A 19,245-nucleotide genomic window follows, 5' to 3' on the forward strand; every position below is an offset into this window, starting at 1 on the left:
TCAGTGGTAGAGCGCTTGCCTAGGAAGCGCAAGGCCCTGGGTTCGGTCCCCAGCTCCGAAAAAAAAAGAAAAGAGAAAAAAAAAAAAAAAAGAATACCCTTGGGAGGGCATAGGGAGGCAAAGATTAAAACAGAGGCAGAAGGAACACCCATTCGGAGCCTGCCCCACATGTGGCCCATACATATACAGCCACCAAACTAGGTAAGATGGATGAAGCAAAGAAGTACAGGCTGACAGGAACCGGATGTAGATCTCTCCTGAGAAACAGCCAGAATATGGCAAATACATAGGCAAATGCCAGCAGCAAACCACTGAACTGAGAACGGGACCCCCGTTGAAGGAATCAGAGAAAGGTCTTGAAGAGTTGGGAGGGGCTCGAGACCCCATATGAACAACAATGCCAACCAACCAGAGCTTCCAGGGACTAAGCCACTATCCAAAGACTATTCATGGACTGACCCTGGACTCTGACCTCATAGGTAGCAATGAATATCCTAGTAAGAGCACCAGTGGAAGGGGAAGCCCTTGGTCCTGCTAAGACTGAACCCCCAGTGAACGTGATTGTTGGGGGGAGGGCGGTAATGGGGGGAGGATGGGGAGGGGAACACCCATAGAGAAGGGGAGGGGTGGGGCTAGGGTGATGTTGGCATGGAAACCAGGAAAGGGAATAACATTTGAAATGTAAATAAGAAATACCCAATTTAATAAAGATGGAAAGAAAAAAAAAGAGAGAGAGATGTGATCGAATGCAGGGGACAGTGTTGCTCAGCTGCCTCAGTCCCCCTATATCCAAGGCAAAGCTGCTCCTGAGGCAAGAGGAGAGGCTTCCTGAAGACCTTCCCCATTCTAGCAGCCTTCGGATGAAGATGAAGAGGTCTCAGCTCCTCCTGTACTATGCCTGTCTGGGTGCTGCCATGTTCCTGCCTTGATGATAATAGGCTGAACCTCTGAACCTATTAGCCAGCCCCAGTTAAATGCTGTCCTTCATAAGACTTGCCTTGGTCTTGGTGTCTGATCACAGCAGTAAAACCAGAGGGTAAGCTTGAACTTCAGGTCTCCTGCTTCTTGCTCTCAAGTGTTAGGACCACAGGTATGCACTCCCACGCTCAGTTTAGGTAGTGCTACCAATTATTTTAGTACATGTGTGTGGGTGTAGGCACATGTGCGAACATGCACTTGGAGGCCTGAGGTCCATTTGGTATGGCCTTCCTCAACCACTCTCCTCCACATCGAGATTTTAGGAAATGAAAAGCTTTGTAAACATAAACCGATATCAAGACGAATGGGTTTGATTTCCCCCTCGTCTTCCAACAGTCCAAACCAGCGCCCAAGGGAGCTACTTATCTGGGTGCTTATCATCTGCCCCCACTGTTTGTTTGTCCCTTAGGTTACTCGTATTATTCCCTACTCACACTCCCAAGGAAAAACACAGAAACAATTAGTCAAATTGACTAAAGGCCAGCACGGTGACTCACATCCTGTCCTTAAGGTTCATCCCTGGTTCTCCGTCCATGGGCATCATCACGGTTAAGACCTTGTCCCTGCAGACAGCATCCTAGGCTCTCTTGGGTGAGAAGAAAACCAGTCACCTCCCAATCACAACGACAGGCTTCCCTTCTCCTGGGCATTCAAGCACTGGACACAGCACACAGACTGCACGGCCAGGAAGAAAGTGGAAAATTTCATGCATCCTTACTTTATTTTTAGGTTTTATTTTTTTGTTTTTTGTTTTTTGTTTTTGTTTTTGTTTTCATTTTTGTTTGTTTGGTTCATTGGTTTTTGAGATAGGGTTTCTCTGTGTAGCCCTGGCTGTCCTCAAACTTCCTCTGTAGACCAGGCTGGCCTCAAACTCAGAGGTCTACCTGCCTCTGCCTTCCATGTGCTTGCTGGGATCAAAGGTCCATGCCACCACCGGCTGTCTTTTAAATGATATAAAAAGTATACATCCATTGTGGAAACATAAACAAGTGAGCTAGGCGTGGAGGAATGTGTCAGCAGTTCCAGCACACAGGTGACTACAGCAGGAGGAGAATGAGTTTGAGGCCAGCCTAGCATACACAGTGAGTGCTGTCTCAATTAAAAACGTAAGAACTTGGAGCTGAGTATGGTGGGTGGTGGTACAAGCCTTTACTCCCAGCACTCCAGAGGCAGAGGTAGATCTCTGTGAGGTCCTGGACAGTCTGGTTTTAAAAGTGAGTCCAAGGGGCTGGAGAGATGGCTCAGAGGTTAAGAGCACTGTCTGCTCTTCCAGAGGTCCTGAGTTCAATTCCCAGCAACCACATGGTGGCTCACAACCATCTATAATCAGGTCTGGTGCCCTCTTCTGGCCTGCAGGTGTACATGCAGGCAGAAAGCTGTATGATGTATACATAATAAATAAATAAATGTTTAAAAAAAAGATTTATAAAAGTGAGTCCAAGGGCTGGGGATTTAGCTCAGTGGTAGAGCGCTTACCTAGGAAGCGCAAGGCCCTGGGTTCGGTCCCCAGCTCCGAAAAAAAGAACCAAAAAAAAAAAAAAAGTGAGTCCAGGGGCTGGAGAGATGGCTCAGTGGTTAAGAACACTGACTGCTCTTCCAGAGGTCCTGAGTTCAATTCCCAGCAACCACATGGTGGCTCACAGCCATCTGTAATGGGATCTGATGCCCTCTTCTGGTGTGTCTGAAGACAGTGACAGTGTACTCATATATAATAAAAGTGAGTAGTGACAGTGTACTTATATATAATAAAAGTGAGTCCAGGACAGCCAGGGCTACATGGAGAAAACCTGTCCTGGAAGGACAGGACAGGAAGAGACAGGGTAGACAGATGGACGGGACAGACATATTAAAAACAGAAAGCAAAACCAAAAAAGTCCCTTGTCAGTAAGTGGACTGTCTTCCTTACAGGGCATGATTTTTTGGGTTGGGTTTTTTTGTTTGTTTGTTTGTTTTTGTTTTGTTTTTGTGCAAGACAGGGTTTCTCTGTCCTGGAACTCACTCTGCAGACAAAGCTGGCCTCAAACTCACAGAGAGAGCCATCTGCTTCTGCCACTGAAGTGCTGGGATTAAAGACGTGCACCACATAGGGTATGAATTATTATGTATGAAAATATTTTAACTAGTATCCAACCTATAGTACTCCACTTAAAATTAGAACTTATAAGTAATTACAATTATAATAGTATTATTATATGAGAAAAAGTGCTAGACAAAGTCACATACACTTACTTAGTCCTAGTACTTGGGAGGGAGAGACTGGAAGATCTCTGTCTGCAGCCACCCTGACCCACATAGCCAGTTCTAGGCCAGCTGAAACTACATCATGTGTGAGACTTTGTCTCACAGAGGAAAACAAAACACTAGGAAAGGGGGGCTGGAGAGACGGCTCAGTGGTTAAGACTGATTGTGGCTCTTTCACAGGACCTGAGTTCAGTTCCCAGCCCCCATATTGGACGACTCAACCACCTGTAACTCTGGTACCACAGGGTCCAGCCTCCTCTTCCGGTCTCTGAGGGCACTTGAGACACACACATAGCAAATAAGTAAATAAATAAATAACTTGAAAATGAAATATTTTAAAAAAATACGTCGGAGCACTAAAGGCTGAGTAATTTCTTATCTTTAAAAAAAATATTTATTTCTTTCTTTTGTGTATGTGAGCAAGTTCATAGTAGCTGTCCTTGCTGGAACAACTCGTGGGTCACCTGGGTCTGAGAGTACTTGGGGGCAGTGTGGAGCCACTGAGATAAAGATACCCCCACCCACAGGGGGGTTGGGGATTTAGCTCAGTGGTAGAGCACTTGCCTAGGAAGCACAAGGCCCTGGGTTCGGTCCCCAGCTCCGAAAAAAAGAAAAAAGAAAAAAAAAAAGATAACCCACAGGGCCATGCGGTGCTACTGGTGCTAGAGCAGATCAAAAGGGAACCATTTTAAAATATTTACCGCAACAAGAGAAGGGCATCAGATCCCATTACAGACGGTTGTGAGCCACCATGTGGTTGCAGGGATTTGAACTCATGACCTGTGGAAGAGCAGTCAGTGCTCTTAACCACTGAGCCATCTCTCCAGCCCTCTTTTTTTCTTTTTGAGACAGGTCTTCGTGCAACTTAGGCTGACCTTCAACTCCCTGTGTAGCTAAGAACACCCTTGGGCTGCTGCTCCTCTCTGTCCATCCTCTCTCACGTGCTGGAATCATAGGCATAAGGTGAGGACCAAACACAGGGCTTCCTGCATGCTACACAAGGGCTCTGCTAATCCAGCTATGTCCCCAGTCTGGCTGAGTAATTTCGGGGTGTGGTGGGTATGTGTACACATGCCACAGTGTGCGAGTGGAGGTCAGAGGACAACTTCGTGGAATAGGTTTTCTCCTACCATGCGGGTCCCAGGGACTGAACTCACGGTCATCAGGCTTGGTGGCAATTATCTGATGAGCCATTCTATCCCCACAACACCCCCCCCCCTCTCTCTCTCTCTCTATATATATATATATATATATAGTGTGTGTGTGTGTGTATATATACATACATATTTATCCATACACACACACACACACACACACACACACACACACACACACACACCTCTATATCTCCAGGTTGTACTGGCTGGTTTTGTGTGTCAACTTAATGATGGATCATCACAGAGAAAGATGCCTCCCTTGAGAAAATGCCTCCATGAGATCCAGCTGTAAGGCATTTTCTCAATTAGTGAGCAAGAGGGGAGGACCCAGCCCTGGGCTGGTAGTCCTAGTTTCTATAAGAAAGCAAGCTGAGCAAGCGAGGGGAAGCAAACCAGTAAGCAGAACCCTTCTATGGTCTCTGCATCAGCTCCTGCCTCCTGGTTCCTGCCCTGTGTGAGTTCCAGTCCTGACTTCCTTTGGTGATGAACAGCAGTGTGGAAGTGTAAGCTGAGTAAACCCTTTCCTCCCCAGCTTGCTTCTTGGTCATGATGTTTTGTGCGGGAATACACACCCTGACTAAAACACACGAATGTTAAATGTTTATAATTATCTTGGCTAATCTCTGGTATAGCCCGCATAAGAAAAGGTTCATAGAGCAGTGGGCCCGGGGTCCCATCTCTAGCATCACAAATGGGGGTGAGGTGGGACAGAAACTGAGGTAAAGTGCTTCAGCCTGCTTGAAGAACACTCTTTTTTTTTTTTTTTTTTGGTTCTTTTTTTTGGAGCTGGGGACCGAACCCAGGGCCTTGCGCTTCCTAAGTAAGCGCTCTACCACTGAGCTAAATCCCCAGCCCCTTGAAGAACACTCTTATAGTGGCAATTTGCTCCTGGATACTTACGTTCTCTTTGGTGCTACATACCAGACCCTGCACGCTGGACAAGCAAAGCTGTGCTCAACAATGAACTTCATCATGGCCTTGAGGTGAAGTTTGAATTTGATCTCAAACTTCCAAGTCTGTGGTTGGTACCATTAGATTCTCCTGCAAATCTATACTTCCCCATGGGAAGCACGCGAGTTTGTCAATACTACAGAAATAGGGTCCGGGGGGAGGCCTGGTTGGTAAAGTACAAATTATACAAACACGGGCGCTGTTCAAGCCTCACAGCCCACAGAGAAATAGGACACGAGGGCCCAGGCTTACAGTCCCAGTGCTGAGAGAACGAGATGAGCTCCTTGGGGCTTGCTGGCCACCAATCTAGCCTAACTGGCAAACACCAGGTTTGGCAAGCAACCCTGTCCCTAAGAAAGGTGGATGGCGGGGCTGGAGAGATGGCTCAGCGGTTAAGGGCACCGACTGCTCTTCCAGAAGTCCTGAGTTCAAATCCCAGCACCCACATGGTGGCTCACAACCATCTGTAAAGAGACCCGATGCCCTCTTCTGGTGTATCTGAAGACAGCTACAGTGTACTTATATATAATAAATGAATAAATCTTAAAAAAAAAAAAAAAAAGGTGGATGGCTCCTGAGTCCTCTTGGACACACACACACGCATGCCCATACATATGCACACAAAAAAGTACAAAAATAATATGACATATGCAACTACATGGCAACAATGTACTAGGTTTTATGCATTTATGCACACTGGTAATTTAGCTCGTTCGACTCACTTCTGTGAAGTGGGACTGTAGTTACATGCATGAGGAAATAAGACTTCGTGAAAGCTTAAATCACTTGCCCGACATGCAAACAGCTAGAAAGGGTTAGCACTAGATGCCAAAGTACACACATGTAGATGACAGTACAAGGAACATGGTGAAACCTGAAACGCGTGGTGCCACTTAGTTGCTGTCAAAGGTCAGAGGTCAGACAGAGGTCAAGGCTAAGGATGTAGCTCAGTTGGTAGAGGGCTTGCTTTGACCTCAGCGCCACATTGACCAGGCATGGGAAGTCAGAAGACCAAAGTCATTCTTGAGTTCAAGGCCGGCTTGTGCTGTGGGACATCCTATAACAAAACACACACACACACACACACACACACACACACACACACACACACACGCGCGCGCGCGCGCGCACACGCACACACACACACACAAACTTAACTTTTTAAAAAGTTAGAGGTCAAAATGTCAGACTTTGCCATGGAGAGCCATATCTCCAGCATGAGACTTAGGAGTTAAGGCCAGCCTTGGCGACATAGGCAAGTTTAAGATCAAGGTAAACTGTATGAGGCCCTGTCATGAACAAAAGCAAAACTCTTTTTTCTCTCTCTCTCTCTCTTGTGGTCCTAAGTATCAAGCCTTAGGATTTTAACATGCTCGGCAAATAACCTACCTCTTGGGAGTGACCTTACACTGTGGAGGCTGAGACAGGCATACATACTGTCATGAGTTCAAGACCAGCTGGGGCTAGAGAGTTCTAGGCCTAGAGTGACACTATGACTGCAACTACATTAGAGGAATGAGCAGTCTTTTCCTACAAAGAGGTTTAAGATCTGTTCCAAGCCTGGCGAGGTGGCGTATGCCTTTGATCCCAGCACTGGGTAGGCAGAGGCGTGTGGATCTCTGTGAGTCTAGCCTTGTCTATAAAGCAAGTCCAGGACAGCAGGCATGGTTACACTGAAGAGAGAGAGAGAGAGAGAGAGAGAGAGAGAGAGAGAGAGAGAGAGAGAGAGATTAAAGGGGGGGCATTGCTGGAGAGATGGCTCAGTGGTTAAGAGCATTGACTGCTTTTCCAGAGGTCCTGAGTTCAAATCCCAGCAACCACATGGTGGCTCACAAAAATAAAGACTGTACCACCAGGACAGCCAGGGATATACAGAGAAACCCTGTCTTGAAAGACCACACACGTACAAAAAAAGAATTCATTATTTGCCTAATAACCGTCCAGGGAGCGAAGGTTCTTCTTGCACACGCATGAGGTTCAGCAGAAATGAAACAAAACAACAAAACTCCTCCCTTTAAAATCTCACATTTCATTAGAGCAAGGTGGGGATTCCCATAACAGTTATTCATGAAGGAGGGAAAAAAGAGGATTTTTCTATATAAATTCCTAGCCTCCCATTCTCTTCTCTATGTAGCTTGCCCCTCCCAAGTGCTGGGGCTCTGGGTGTGCAAGGCTGTGGCCTTTGAAAACTAACTCTATTTTGAGGGGAAAAGCAAAGTAGGGTACCTGCCCTACTGGTAGAACTGGACCTACCACAAAGCCAATAAAAACACAGCTCAGGCAGCTGCTGGCAGGCAACAAAGAAAAGACCAATGGGGTAGAGATGGCTTAAGACAGTGTGCGTGGGAAGTTTACGTGGTTAATGTGTGATAAGGGTGGCACGCCACAGAGCCCAGGAGGGATTTGTCCCAGGTGGTGATAGAAACTAATTCAACACCGGCAGAAGGAAGGTGGATCGCCCTACTTGAAAGTTAAAATCGGGGCTGGGGATTTAGCTCAGTGGTAGAGCGCTTACCTAGGAAGCACAAGGCCCTGGGTTCGGTCCCCAGCTCCGAAAAAAAGAACCAAAAAAAAAAAAAAAAAAAAAAAGAAAGTTAAAATCATAAAGTTATTATAAGAAAAGGCAAGATGGCTGTGAGGCTAGCTTTGTGGGTACCACCAATCCAGACCCACACAGCGGAAGGGAAGAATACACTCCCACAGGCTGTCCTTTCTCTCCACATTCAAGCCAAGGCATACATGTGAGGATGTGTTTGTAGCTGCGTTTGTGTGCACGGATGCATGTGTGCTCGCTCGCTCGCTCGCTCTCTCTCTCTCTCTCTCTCTCTCACACACACACACACACACACACACACACTCTCTCTCTCTCTCTCTCTCTCTCACAGACACACACACACACACACACACAATGTAATTTAAGAAGATAAGATAAGGCTGGGCGTGGTGACGCCCACCTTTAAACCCAGCACTCCAGAGGTGGAAGCAAGTCGATTTCTGTGAGTTCAAGGTCAGCCTCACTACCTCAAAAGGATGAAGCCAGGTTTTGGTTCATGAGAAGATATCTCAGAATAAAAGCAGAAATAAGCAAAAATAAATTTGATCTTGTGGTTATATGTGGGAGAGAATAAAAGTATAATTTAGAACCAAGAATAGTAGTAGCTCATGCCTGTAACCCCAGCCCTCTGGAGGTCAAGGCGGAAGGTCTGCCTCGGCTCCAAGGCTAGGCTGGGCTGAAAAGGAAGGCTTAGTCGGCACAGAATACACAGCAGAGATTAGATGGAGGGGAGGCCACACGGTAAGGAGCAGCATCTGAACGATTGCACTAACACATTGTGACGGGTGTCCTAGTTTCTTTGTTGCTGAGATAAATGCCATGGCCAAAAAACAATCTGGGGAATAAAAGGCTTATTTCATCTTCCCACCCCCAGGTTACAGCCCCTCACTGTAGGAACTGAGAGGGAAAAACGGAAGTAAAGATCATAAAAGAATGCCACCTCTTCCTCCTCCTCCTTCTCTTCCTCCTCCTCTTCCTTCTCCTCTTCTTCCTCCTCCTCCTTCTCTTCCTCTTCTTCCTCCTCCCCCTCCTCTTCCTCCCCCTCCTCTTCCTCCTCCTCTTCTTCCTCCTCTTCCTCTTCCTCCTCCTCCTCTTCCCCCTTCTCCTCCTCCTCTTCTTCTCTTTCTCCCCCTCCCCCCTCCTCCTCTTTCTCCTCCTCCTCTTCTTCCTCCTCCTCCTTCTCTTCTCTTTCTCCCCCTCCTCCCCCTCCTATTCTTCCCTCTTTCTCTTCTTCTTCCTCCTCCTTCTCCTCTTTCTTGTTATCGAGACAAGGTTTTTCTGGGTAGCCCTGGCTGTCCTTTGACTTGCACTAGGGACCAGGCTGGCCTTGAACTCAAAGATCTGCCTGCCTCTGCTTCCTGAGCCCTGGGACTAAAGCCATGTGCCACCGTGCTTGGCCAAGGAATACTTCTTATGTGTTCCAGATTGGTCTCAAATCTGCAATCCTGCCTCAGCCTCTGTGCAGCCGGAACTGGAGAAGTGCCACCTATCTGGTTAGAAGTCTCTCTGTCGCTTTTACATTTAGTGTTTATCCCATGCATGTCTGCATGCTAGGGCGTGGGTGGAGGTCAGAGGACAGTCTTTGGGAATCAATGCTCTCTTTCCACCCTGTGTGTCCCAAGTATCAAGTCAGCTCCTCAGCTTAGCAGCAGGTGTCTGTTTACTGGCTGAGCCATCTTGCCTTTCCCTTTTCCACCCCACTGGCTTCTGTCTCTGCTTCCTCTTCCCTTCCCTTGTCTCCCATCTTTTTGTTTCCTTGGAACAGAATATATATATATATATATATATATATATATATATATATATATATATATATACATATATATATGTGTGTGTGTGTGTGTGTATACATATATACACACATACATACATATGTATATACATATATAATCATATATACACACATATATACATATATATGTATATATACATAGTCATGTAATATGTATATATGTATACACAGACAACTTCATATGCACACATGCGCGCGCGCGCACACACACACACACACACACACACACACATTTTTGGGGGTTTTTTTTCTTTCTTTTTTTTCCGGAGTTGGGGACCGAACCCAGGGCCTTGCGCTTGCTAGGCAAGCGCTCTACCACTGAGCTAAATCCCCAACCCTTGGGGTTCTTTTAAAAACTTTTTTTTTTTTTTTTGGTTCTTTTTTTCGGAGCTGGGGACCGAACCCAGGGCCTTGCGCTTCCTAGGTAAGCGCTCTACCACTGAGCTAAATCCCCAGCCCCTTAAAAACTTTTTTTAGACAGTTTCTCATTGTAGTTCTGGCTGTTCTGGAACTCACTCTGTAGAGCAGGCTGGCCTCAAACTCACTGCATCTGTCTGCTTCTGTCTCCTGATGCCGGTATTAGAGGTGTGTGCTATATCGTCCAACTGGATCTTAAGTTCCTGGACTCAAGTGATCCCCAGACTTCAGCTTCTCTGGTAGCTGGCACAAATGAGGACAAACTGAGCCTTGCTTGATAGTTTGCAGAAGTTTTTGTGTTTGAGTGGCGTTAGTTATGGAACCTGAGACCTTGTGCGTGCAGTCAAGCAGCCTGTCCTGGGCCAGAATCCTCCCCTCTTTTTTTTTCTTTTTCTTTTTTCTTTTTTTCGGAGCTGGGGACCGAACCCAGGGCCTTGCGCTTGCTAGGCAAGCGCTCTACCACTGATAAATCCCCAACCTCAATCCCCCCCCCCCCTTATAATACTTTGAATGACAAACTAAAATCCAAAGTGAGTGATGGCCAGGCATGTTGGCACAGGTATTTAACCTAAGCACTTAGGAGGCAGAGGCAAGCTGGATCTATGCGAGTTCAAGGCCAGTCTGGTATACAAAAAGTTTCGGGCCAATCAGGGTCACACAATGAGTCTCAAAACAATCAAACAAACCAGCAAACAAAAAGAAAGAAATCATGAAATAAATTTTGATTGTCAGCATTTAATACCAGGCTATACACCCTGCTAATGAACATATATAACCTTTTAACAGATTACGTGCGTGCGTATGTGTGTGTATAATATAAATGTGCACATACACATTAACAGAGCAAAGACAGAAGGAATAGTGAGAAGGAACTTCCAAGAGTGACAAGAGCTCAAATAAGGAGTACAAGGCTCGGTGGCCTACACTGGTCTATAATTGAGAAAACGTCCCTGAATCCCGGATCCTCTTGCCTTCCCTTCTCAAGCACGGGGCTGGCAGGTAAGCATCGCCAGCCACATGCAGCTTTTGGCACCCTTCAAACGGGTTCTTTTCTGTTTGTAGTCCAGCAGCTCGTGCATGCAAGGCGAGTTCTGTGCTATCCCCCAAATGAGTCTATTTTAATATTCATAAAGCCCTTAGGACAGCGGTAAAACATTAGACAGAAACTCCACAAAGGAGCTTGGAGAGTTAGTAGACTCCACATGATCACTCAGGAAAAACTTTTTTTTTTTTTTTTTTTTTTTTGTGACAGGGTTTCTTGGTAGCCCTGGCTGTCCTGAAACTTGCTTTATAGACCAGGCTGGCCTTGAACTTAGTGACCCGTTTTTCTTTGACTCCCGAGTGCTGGGATTAAAAGTATGTGCCACCATGCTTGCCTGAGGAAAAAAAAATTTTTTTTTTTTTTGTTCTTTTTTTTTTGGAGCTGGGGACCGAACCCAGGGAAAAAAAATTTTTTTTAAGTTCCAAAAACCTACGACCACAGGTTACAGGCAGTGGTTTGCAGATCTCCATGGCTATGCCTGTTATGACTGCTGCGGGTGTAGCAACGAAAGAACCATCTCTGGTATTTTATTGGTTTTAAAAATGTTCCGGGGTTGGGGATTTAGCTCAGTGGTAGAGCGCTTGCCTAGCAAGCGCAAGGCCCTGAGTTCGGTCCCCAGCTCCGAAAAAAAGAAAAAAGAAAAAAAAATGTTCCATCAACGAAAAATGTACTTTTCCTGTGCATGAGCGTGCCTATGGTTTGAGGTGGTTTGAGACAGGATCTTGATTATGTAGCTCACCTTGACCTTGAGTTTGTGATCCTCCTGTCTCAGCCTTCCTGACGCCTTTGACAACAGGATGGCTCAAATATACTACTTCCATGAAAGGTTAAAACACCTCTACAAAGAATAATTGCAAGGGCCTGGGGCCGTAGCTCAGAGGGTAAAGCATTGCTGAGCAAGTGCAGAAACTCTGAGTTCAGGTCCCAGGCACCGGCTGGTGTATGGCTTTGTAATGCTGCTGCTGCTGCTGCTGCTGCTGCTGCTGCTGCTGCTGCGGGGAGGCTGAGCGGGGCTGAGGGGGAAGAGAACCAAGGGGCTGTGAGAGAACTCTTCTGGAAAGGAAAAGTGAATAAATGTGTTCTCTGCCAAGCCTCACAGCCTGCACTCCACACTCAGGCCCCGTGTGGTGAAAGTGGAGAACTGCTGGAAGCTGGCCTCTGCCTTCCTCGGTGTGCACACGTGTGAGACCTAAAGAAATAAACATAATCTAAAACAACGTTAGGTAGACAAGCCAACAGTGAATTTCACTAGGGTTGTTTGTAGCATCCTGGGTAAGACTCCTAAAAAAATGTAGAATTAAAAAGAAATAGGACTGAAAGTCTTCCTGACCGGAAAAAAAAAATGAAAAAGAGAAAAATAACTGACTTTTCAAATGTAGGACTGTGAGCTTTTTGTTTTTCTCCTCTAAATAAGACCTTCTCTGTGTAGAACTGGCTGACCACAGATCTGCCCGCCTCCACCTACTGAGTGCTAAGACAAACTTTAATGGGACGCATCACCCGCACCTGCCCCTTTCCTTGCCTGAACATGTCAGTGTATTAAGTGTGAGTCTGACGCCTGTGTAGTTCAAAATAGAGCATCAGATCACCTAGAACTGGAATTACAGAAGGTTGTTAGCAACCAAGTAGGTGCTGGAATTAAGCCTGGGTCGTCTCTGCAAGAGCAGCCCTCTCTCCACCACTAGCAACTGAAATATTTTTTTACTGCATTTGCCTGTGGGTGTGCACATGTGTGGGTGCAGGAGTCAACCTATCCTGTGGAGGAAGAGGACAACAACATGCAGGAGTCAGTTCTTTTTCTCCCGTGAGGGTCCTGGAGAGGCCCACACACGTCATATACAATAACAATAATAGTAAGACACTGTTGGTGTAAAAATATAAAAAATAAAAAAGTATGGTTGTCTTTTATCCCCACTAGATCTACACTGCGGTGCCCCAAGGTATCTGCTAGGTATCTTAATTCTCAGTCAGCAAAGCCTCTCACCTGCTCTGCTCCATCCCCTATCACACTGCCGAAGGCCTCTCTCTGAGCCTGGCAGTGATCTCTCTACCTACCTAGTTCCCAAGTCAGGTTTCCATGCCAGAAACACACATCCCAACTCTGTGGCGGCCCAGACCAGCCGCCGCACACTTTCTTACACTTAAATCACTACATGAAAGAACACAGAACACAATAACCTTTGGCCCAATTGATAAGATATAATTGCCCACCTAAACATACAAACCCCAATACACATCCATCCCTTAAAAACATTTGTAACAACCTGTGAAGGTACAGCGTGGAATCTTAGCGTCACCCGCCATATTGTCCTGCCATGGCTTCTCTCCTTGTCCCTCCGGTCTCTTCCATTTCTGTCCCCTCCTCTTCCTTCAAACTTTTTCTCCCGCCCATCCTTCCTTCTCATCCAATGACAGGCCTCCTTCTATCTTGTGCCTGCCTCACCTGTGACATCATCCCACAAGACAGTAACACAGTAATAGCAAATACCTAAGTAAAATAGTAAGGAGCTGAGTAAGAATCAGAATCACAGCTGTGTCTTTTCAGTCTTTATTGCCCCACAATGCCAGCTCACACCACCATTATGAACCTTGAATAGTAATGGCAAAACAACACAATTAAAAAATATGAAGAAAACAACAAATAAATAAAGGAATGAGAAAATACTTTTCTTAAAAAACAAAAGAAAAACAATTATCAGTTGTTTTTTGACTTTTCCCTCTAAAAAGCTAATGTATTCCAGTTCCCTCTTTTTGGGTGGAGGGAAGACTTGAACAATTCTCCATATTATACTGGGTCTTTCATTGGAAAAGACTGTCAAGAAGATGAACAGTCGGGTTCAATAAGGACCCTTAACACAGGCACCTAGGCGGACAGGACAGGGACCTCTGAGTTCCAGGCTAGCTAGTTTATGTAGTGAGTTCCAGGGGAGCCAGGGCTACATGGTAAAACCCTGTTGAAAAAAGAAAGGAAGACAGACAGACAACAAAGAAAGGAAAGAAAGGAAGGAAAAAAGGAAGGAAGGAAGGAAGGAAGGGAGGAAGGAAGGAAGGAAGGAATTACCAGGTGAAGGAAACAGTTCAAAGGAACCAAATTCTCACCATCCATCTTCCAGAAGGAAGTGGCCTGGCTGGCATCAGTACCTAGGGTACTTGTGGGATCTCTCACCTCCCACGTGAGGACAGGTCTCAAAGGCCGACAGACTTTCTTCCTCACATCAGCCTTTTAGGGTCTATTTTTTCTAGGTGAACCAGAGGTTTGAGCTGCTCTGCAAAGTTCCTCATGTCATCAGAGACCATGTCCTGCCCAGCTGGTGCGACAACACTTAATTCCACAAGATAAGAAAGCGACAGGGCCTCAGTGCTGTCTGTGTTCCCTGGGACCAGGATTCGGAAAATCTTGTACACCACAATCTTCATGATGCCCTTCCGGAACAGGTGTCCTTTGGCGACGAACTCATGGTCCATGCGGAAGCCCATTTCCATCAGGAAGTCCGTGAGGTTCTCAGACGTGGCGATGTCCACGCAGTTGCGCACCAGGGCATGGCGGTTCTTGTCTCCCATTTCGGGCTGTCCCAGGTAACGCAGATGCCAGGGCGCCCCTGCCCTATCCATGGAGCGCCGGGCCCTTAGGACGAACGGGCTGGCCTGCTGGCCCTTAAGCAGGAAGACCATCTCGTGATCGAGAAAAGTCTCAGGCTCCATGTTGTCACACAAACCACGGAGGCGATGGATCAGACTTTCCAAACTGTGGTCTAAAACACTCCCTGAGGAGGCAAAGGCACAATGAGTCCAGGCTTCCATTTCATTTCGAGTCATGAAACTAGCAAAAATAAACACAGTCGACAAATAAATAGTCCTATGCGATCTTTCATAAGAACAACCCACGGGATTCTAGTTATCTGTTTATTCAAACCTTCCTTACATTTAGCCTTTCACGTCTCGGCAAACACGAGAATACAGTGGCACGGGAATGCTGGCTGGAGGATGAACTGCTAGAACTGAGTCTCCTCCTCCTGTGGGGTCCACAGGTCCAACTCAGGTGGTCAGGCTTAGTAGCAAATACCTGGTGATGATGTGCTTGGGAATGGCCCACACAGGCTCCCGTACTTGAGTGTCTCGTCTCTTACCTGGTATCGTTTAGGGAAGGGTTAGGAATTATGTCCTTGTAGGAGGAAGTGTGTCAATGGGAGTTTTCAAAGCCAGGCCCCATCTTTCTCTGTCAGTGGATCAGGCTGTAGCTCCAGACCTGCCTGTCTTAAAGGGATGAAGGGGCGGCCGGGGGTGGGGGGGGAGGGGGACACGCATCACCACACCCAGCTGTGTTCTGAAGGATCATTAAGTCAAAAGGAAAACCTGAATTTGTAATTCCACAAATGGAAGAATTTCGTTGGCTGGAAATAAACCATTATGGCTGGGTGTACACCTGTGGGAGGCCCTGGGTTCCGAATGCAAGGCCTTGGGTATGATCACGGCGCCAAGGACCACAGCTGAGGGATGGAGCTTAGTGGCCAAGGACTAATGCGCAAGGCTCTGGGTTCGATTCCTAGTACTAGAAAAAAAAAAAGATTAACACCAGCAAAGCAGCGTTGTTCTACTGAGCCAGGCATGAGGGCACTCAGGAGACTCGGGCTGGGAAAACGGCTCGGAGGTGCAGAGTTTGTCCTGCTCTTGCACCTGGGTTCAGTCCCACCCACATCAAGTGGCTCCCGACTGCCAGTAACTCAACTCCAAGGATCCCAACACTTCCAGCCTCACATGTACATACTGTCCCCTGAAACACATTCGCACAGAATTTAAAATGGTATTTTAAATCTTTAAAAAAAATAAAAAAGGACTGAGGCTCCGAAAATAAAAAGATACAGGCCAATTGCTCAAGGCCAAAATTTAAATGTTTAATCTGGAACATTTAAGAGGGGCCAATAAGATGGCTCAGTGGGTACAGGTGCTTGCTGCCAAGCCTGAAGACCTGAGTTCAATCCTCGGTACCCTCATATATACATTTATATTGGAGGCCATTGAGCAACAAAAAGCAGGAACTTACTGAGGCCCATACGGAAATGAATGAAAAGCGAAATAACAAGGCTAGATCTCAGAGACAGTCCAGTCAGCATGCACAGTACATGTATGCAGTTAGACTCAGGACGGAAGGGCAGAAGGTCCCAACTGTCCATGGCCATCCAGCCAGTTAGAGGGATGTTAGAGCCAGTCAGTCCAGGGGTCGGGGAGGTGGCTCAGTAGCTAAGAGCACTGGACCTGGGCTCAGTTTCCACCAGCACCCAAACCGTGGCTCACAATCACCCACAATTCCTTTTCAGGGAACTGGACACACTTGTCTGACCTCTGACTCACAAAGACTCATACAAATTTAAAATCCTAGGGCTGGAGAGATGGCTCAGCGGTTAAGGGTGCTGACTGCTCTTCCAGAGGTCCTGAGTTCAAATCCCAGCAACCGCATGGTGGCTCACAACCATCTGTAATGGGATCCGATGTGTCTGAAGACAGCGACAGTGTATACATAAAATAAATAACTCTTAAAAAAAAAAAAAGATTTAAAATCCTAAAAGAAAAATCTTAATTATATTTGAAAAAAAAAAAATAAGTTGGCCTGGGCTACGTGATACTCCTGTTTCCAAACAACAAAAACAACCTAAATCGTGTCATAGGTTATCAAGGACATAATGCTATGAGAAATAAGTCAGTCACAAAACCAGGGACCTCACTCATGTGGGGCATCTAAGTTGCCAAGGAAGGAAATACAGTGGAAAGGTAACTGTTAAGAGCTAGGAGAGGAGCTGGAGAGATGGCTCAGTGGTTAAAAGCACTGACTGCCCTTCCAGAGGTCCTGAGTTCAAATCCCAGTAACCACATGGTGGCTCACAACCATCTGTAATGGGATCCGATGCCCTCTTCTGGTGTGTCTGAAGACAGCTACAGTGTGCTTATATACATAAAATAAATAAATAAATCTTAAAAAAAATAAAAGAGCAGAAAAAAAAAAGAAAAAAATAAATAAAAGAGCTGGGAGAGAGGGAGACTCAGTATGAGTTTTAATTTTTTTTTTAATTTTATTATTTCTTTTTTAAATTTCACGTGTGGAAGTGTTTTGTCTTCCAGTTTATCTGTAAACCACCTGTGTGCCTGAATCCATGGAGACCAGAATAGGGCATCACATCAACTCCTCTGCAGCTGGAGTTACACACAGTTGTGAGCTGCCGTGAGGGTGCTGGGAATTGAACCAAGGACTTCTGTAAGGGTCTCTCCTCGCCCTGAGTTTTACTTTTTCAAGATGAAAGAGAATAAATGAAAGCCAGGTGCTGGTGGCCCACACCTGTGATGCCAGCACCTGGGAGACAGAGCAGGTGGACCTCGTAGTTCTGAGTTCCAGGCTAGCCTGGTCTACAGAGCAAGTTCTACTACAGTGAGGGTTACACGAAGAAAACCCTGCTTAGAGAAACAAAGTGAGAGAGTGTGTGTGTGTGTGTGTGTGTGTGTGTGAGAGAGAGAGAGAGAGAGAGAGAGAGAGAGAGAGAGAGAGAGAGGAAGAAGAGGAGGAGAGAAGGGAGGTGGGAGGTGGGAGGGGAGGGGAGGGGAGGGGAAGGGGGAGGGAGGGAATGAATGAGAGAGAGTAAACAAGTGTAGCACACCTATGATCACAGGCACTTGAGGCCTGACTGGTCTACAGAATGAGTTTCTGGCCACTGAGCCATCTTCCCACCCAACCTCTTCTAAACGCAATTACTGGGTGACAGGAACCGTGCAGTTGCCTTTATGTAAGTCATCTTGACTTGCTCTAACAAGAAAAGGAACGAAAACTTGGTAATGCATGCTCCGTGGCTGACTTACCCTGCAGGAGGTACTCCATCATGTTAATGGTGCCCCCAGTGACTGGCATCATGGTGACTGGAGGTGCCTCCATGATGCCTCTAATTAGGTTCAAGACGACAGAACTGCAAACAGATCTTCCAACCGGGGAAGCACGGGATACACCTGGAAGAGTCACATTTGTCCATCCACTGTTTTCTGTGTCACTGGCCTTGAAACCAAAGCTCATTCATTCATAACTTTGAATATCTGCTTATACAGCCGGTTCCAAGAACGGGTGACGCAGAAACAAGAGAGGTCTGGCCCTGGTGATCCAGAATGACCATCTAGTCTCAAGTTCTGAACCTTCTAAAAGTTTTTCTATGTCACCTTGAGGCAGCTATGCAACCTCTTGCTCCTTTAAAATAACCCCGGGGCATATAACCACACAGACCCTCCCCCACCCCCATGCGGCTCAAATGAAAGAACCGACATACATATTCAAAAAAGGTGACGTCACTTTGGTCTACGCTGAGAGGCCTCCTTTCCAAACATAAAGAAATAAAAGCCGGTCGTGTTAGGGGAACATCTGTAATCTCAACACTCGGGGACAGAATTAGGAAGACAGCTGACATCTGTAATCTCAACACTCGGGGACAGAGTTAGGAAGACAACTGCGGCTTCGGGCTAGACTGGTCTATATAGCAAATCCCGGCTAACTAGGGCATCACAGTGAGACTGTCTCAAAAAACCCAAAAGACCTAAGAACCTTGTCTACCCTTCGTTTTATGCAGAGGCCATGGAGACTCAGTGGGAGCACACGCCGGGATCAGACTAGAACTGGTTCTGCCTTTTTGAAAACGCCTTTACAAACGAGCCAGGCGGGAAACATGAAGTTAAAGTGACTGCACCGGTCCTCCCACTCGGGGATCCGGGACACGTGTGCACTTACACTAGCAACACGTCTCCGTTCGCGCTACAGATTCATGCAAAGCTGGACTTAAATCCACGCGTGCACACCCGCAATCCGCACCCCCAAATCCCTCCTGCACAGATCCAGAGAAACCGCCAAACATTCCCTTCAGCACTTCCGGTAGGAAGCTGACGGACAGGAAACTTCTTCGCTACCGCCCCGAAAAGTAAGGGTGCCGAGAGGGCAAGGAAGGCGCCCGCCTTCTGGCACCGGTGTGCAAGAGCGCATGCGCAGAGTGCGGGTCCGCTGTGGTGTTCGGGTCCTAGTCTAGAGTGGTACACTGGAAGGTTACTGTAGGCCTTTACGTCATAGGACAGCTCTAGGAAACGGTTTTTGATT

The 19,245-nt window shown here is 46.6% G+C and overlaps 1 protein-coding gene across 6 annotated transcripts; it reads right to left on the reverse strand.

Annotated features, from left to right (window-relative positions):
• Positions 1–13,666: 13,666 nt before the first annotated feature.
• Med18 (mediator complex subunit 18) lies at positions 13,667–19,035 on the reverse strand. Of its 6 annotated transcripts, none has more exons than XM_087551073.1 (5): positions 18,886–19,025; positions 17,976–18,119; positions 15,260–15,382; positions 15,055–15,145; positions 13,667–14,896 (listed from the first exon to the last, which is right to left on the reverse strand). In XM_087551073.1, exon 5 carries the CDS (start codon positions 14,832–14,834, stop codon positions 14,343–14,345), a length of 492 nt encoding a protein of 163 aa, XP_087407199.1. In that variant the 5' UTR covers positions 14,835–14,896; positions 15,055–15,145; positions 15,260–15,382; positions 17,976–18,119; positions 18,886–19,025; the 3' UTR covers positions 13,667–14,342.
• Positions 19,036–19,245: the final 210 nt, after the last annotated feature.

This window comes from Rattus norvegicus, chromosome 5 (genome assembly GCF_021556685.1).
Source record: "Rattus norvegicus strain SHRSP/BbbUtx chromosome 5, alternate assembly SHRSP_T2T, whole genome shotgun sequence".
In the NCBI taxonomy this organism is placed as follows: domain Eukaryota; kingdom Metazoa; phylum Chordata; class Mammalia; order Rodentia; family Muridae; genus Rattus; species Rattus norvegicus.

What these genes read in the sequence shown, in the direction of transcription:
- Med18 (XM_087551070.1), bottom strand. Translation starts at nt 18,183, where the DNA reads ATGAGCTTTGGTTTCAAGGCCAGTGACACAGAAAACAGTGGATGGACA. An exon ending in GATGGAGTACCTCCTGCAGG is followed by an intron (nt 14,897 to 17,975) that starts GTAAGTCAGCCA and finishes TTGCCTCCTCAG; the next exon opens with GGAGTGTTTTAGACCACAGT.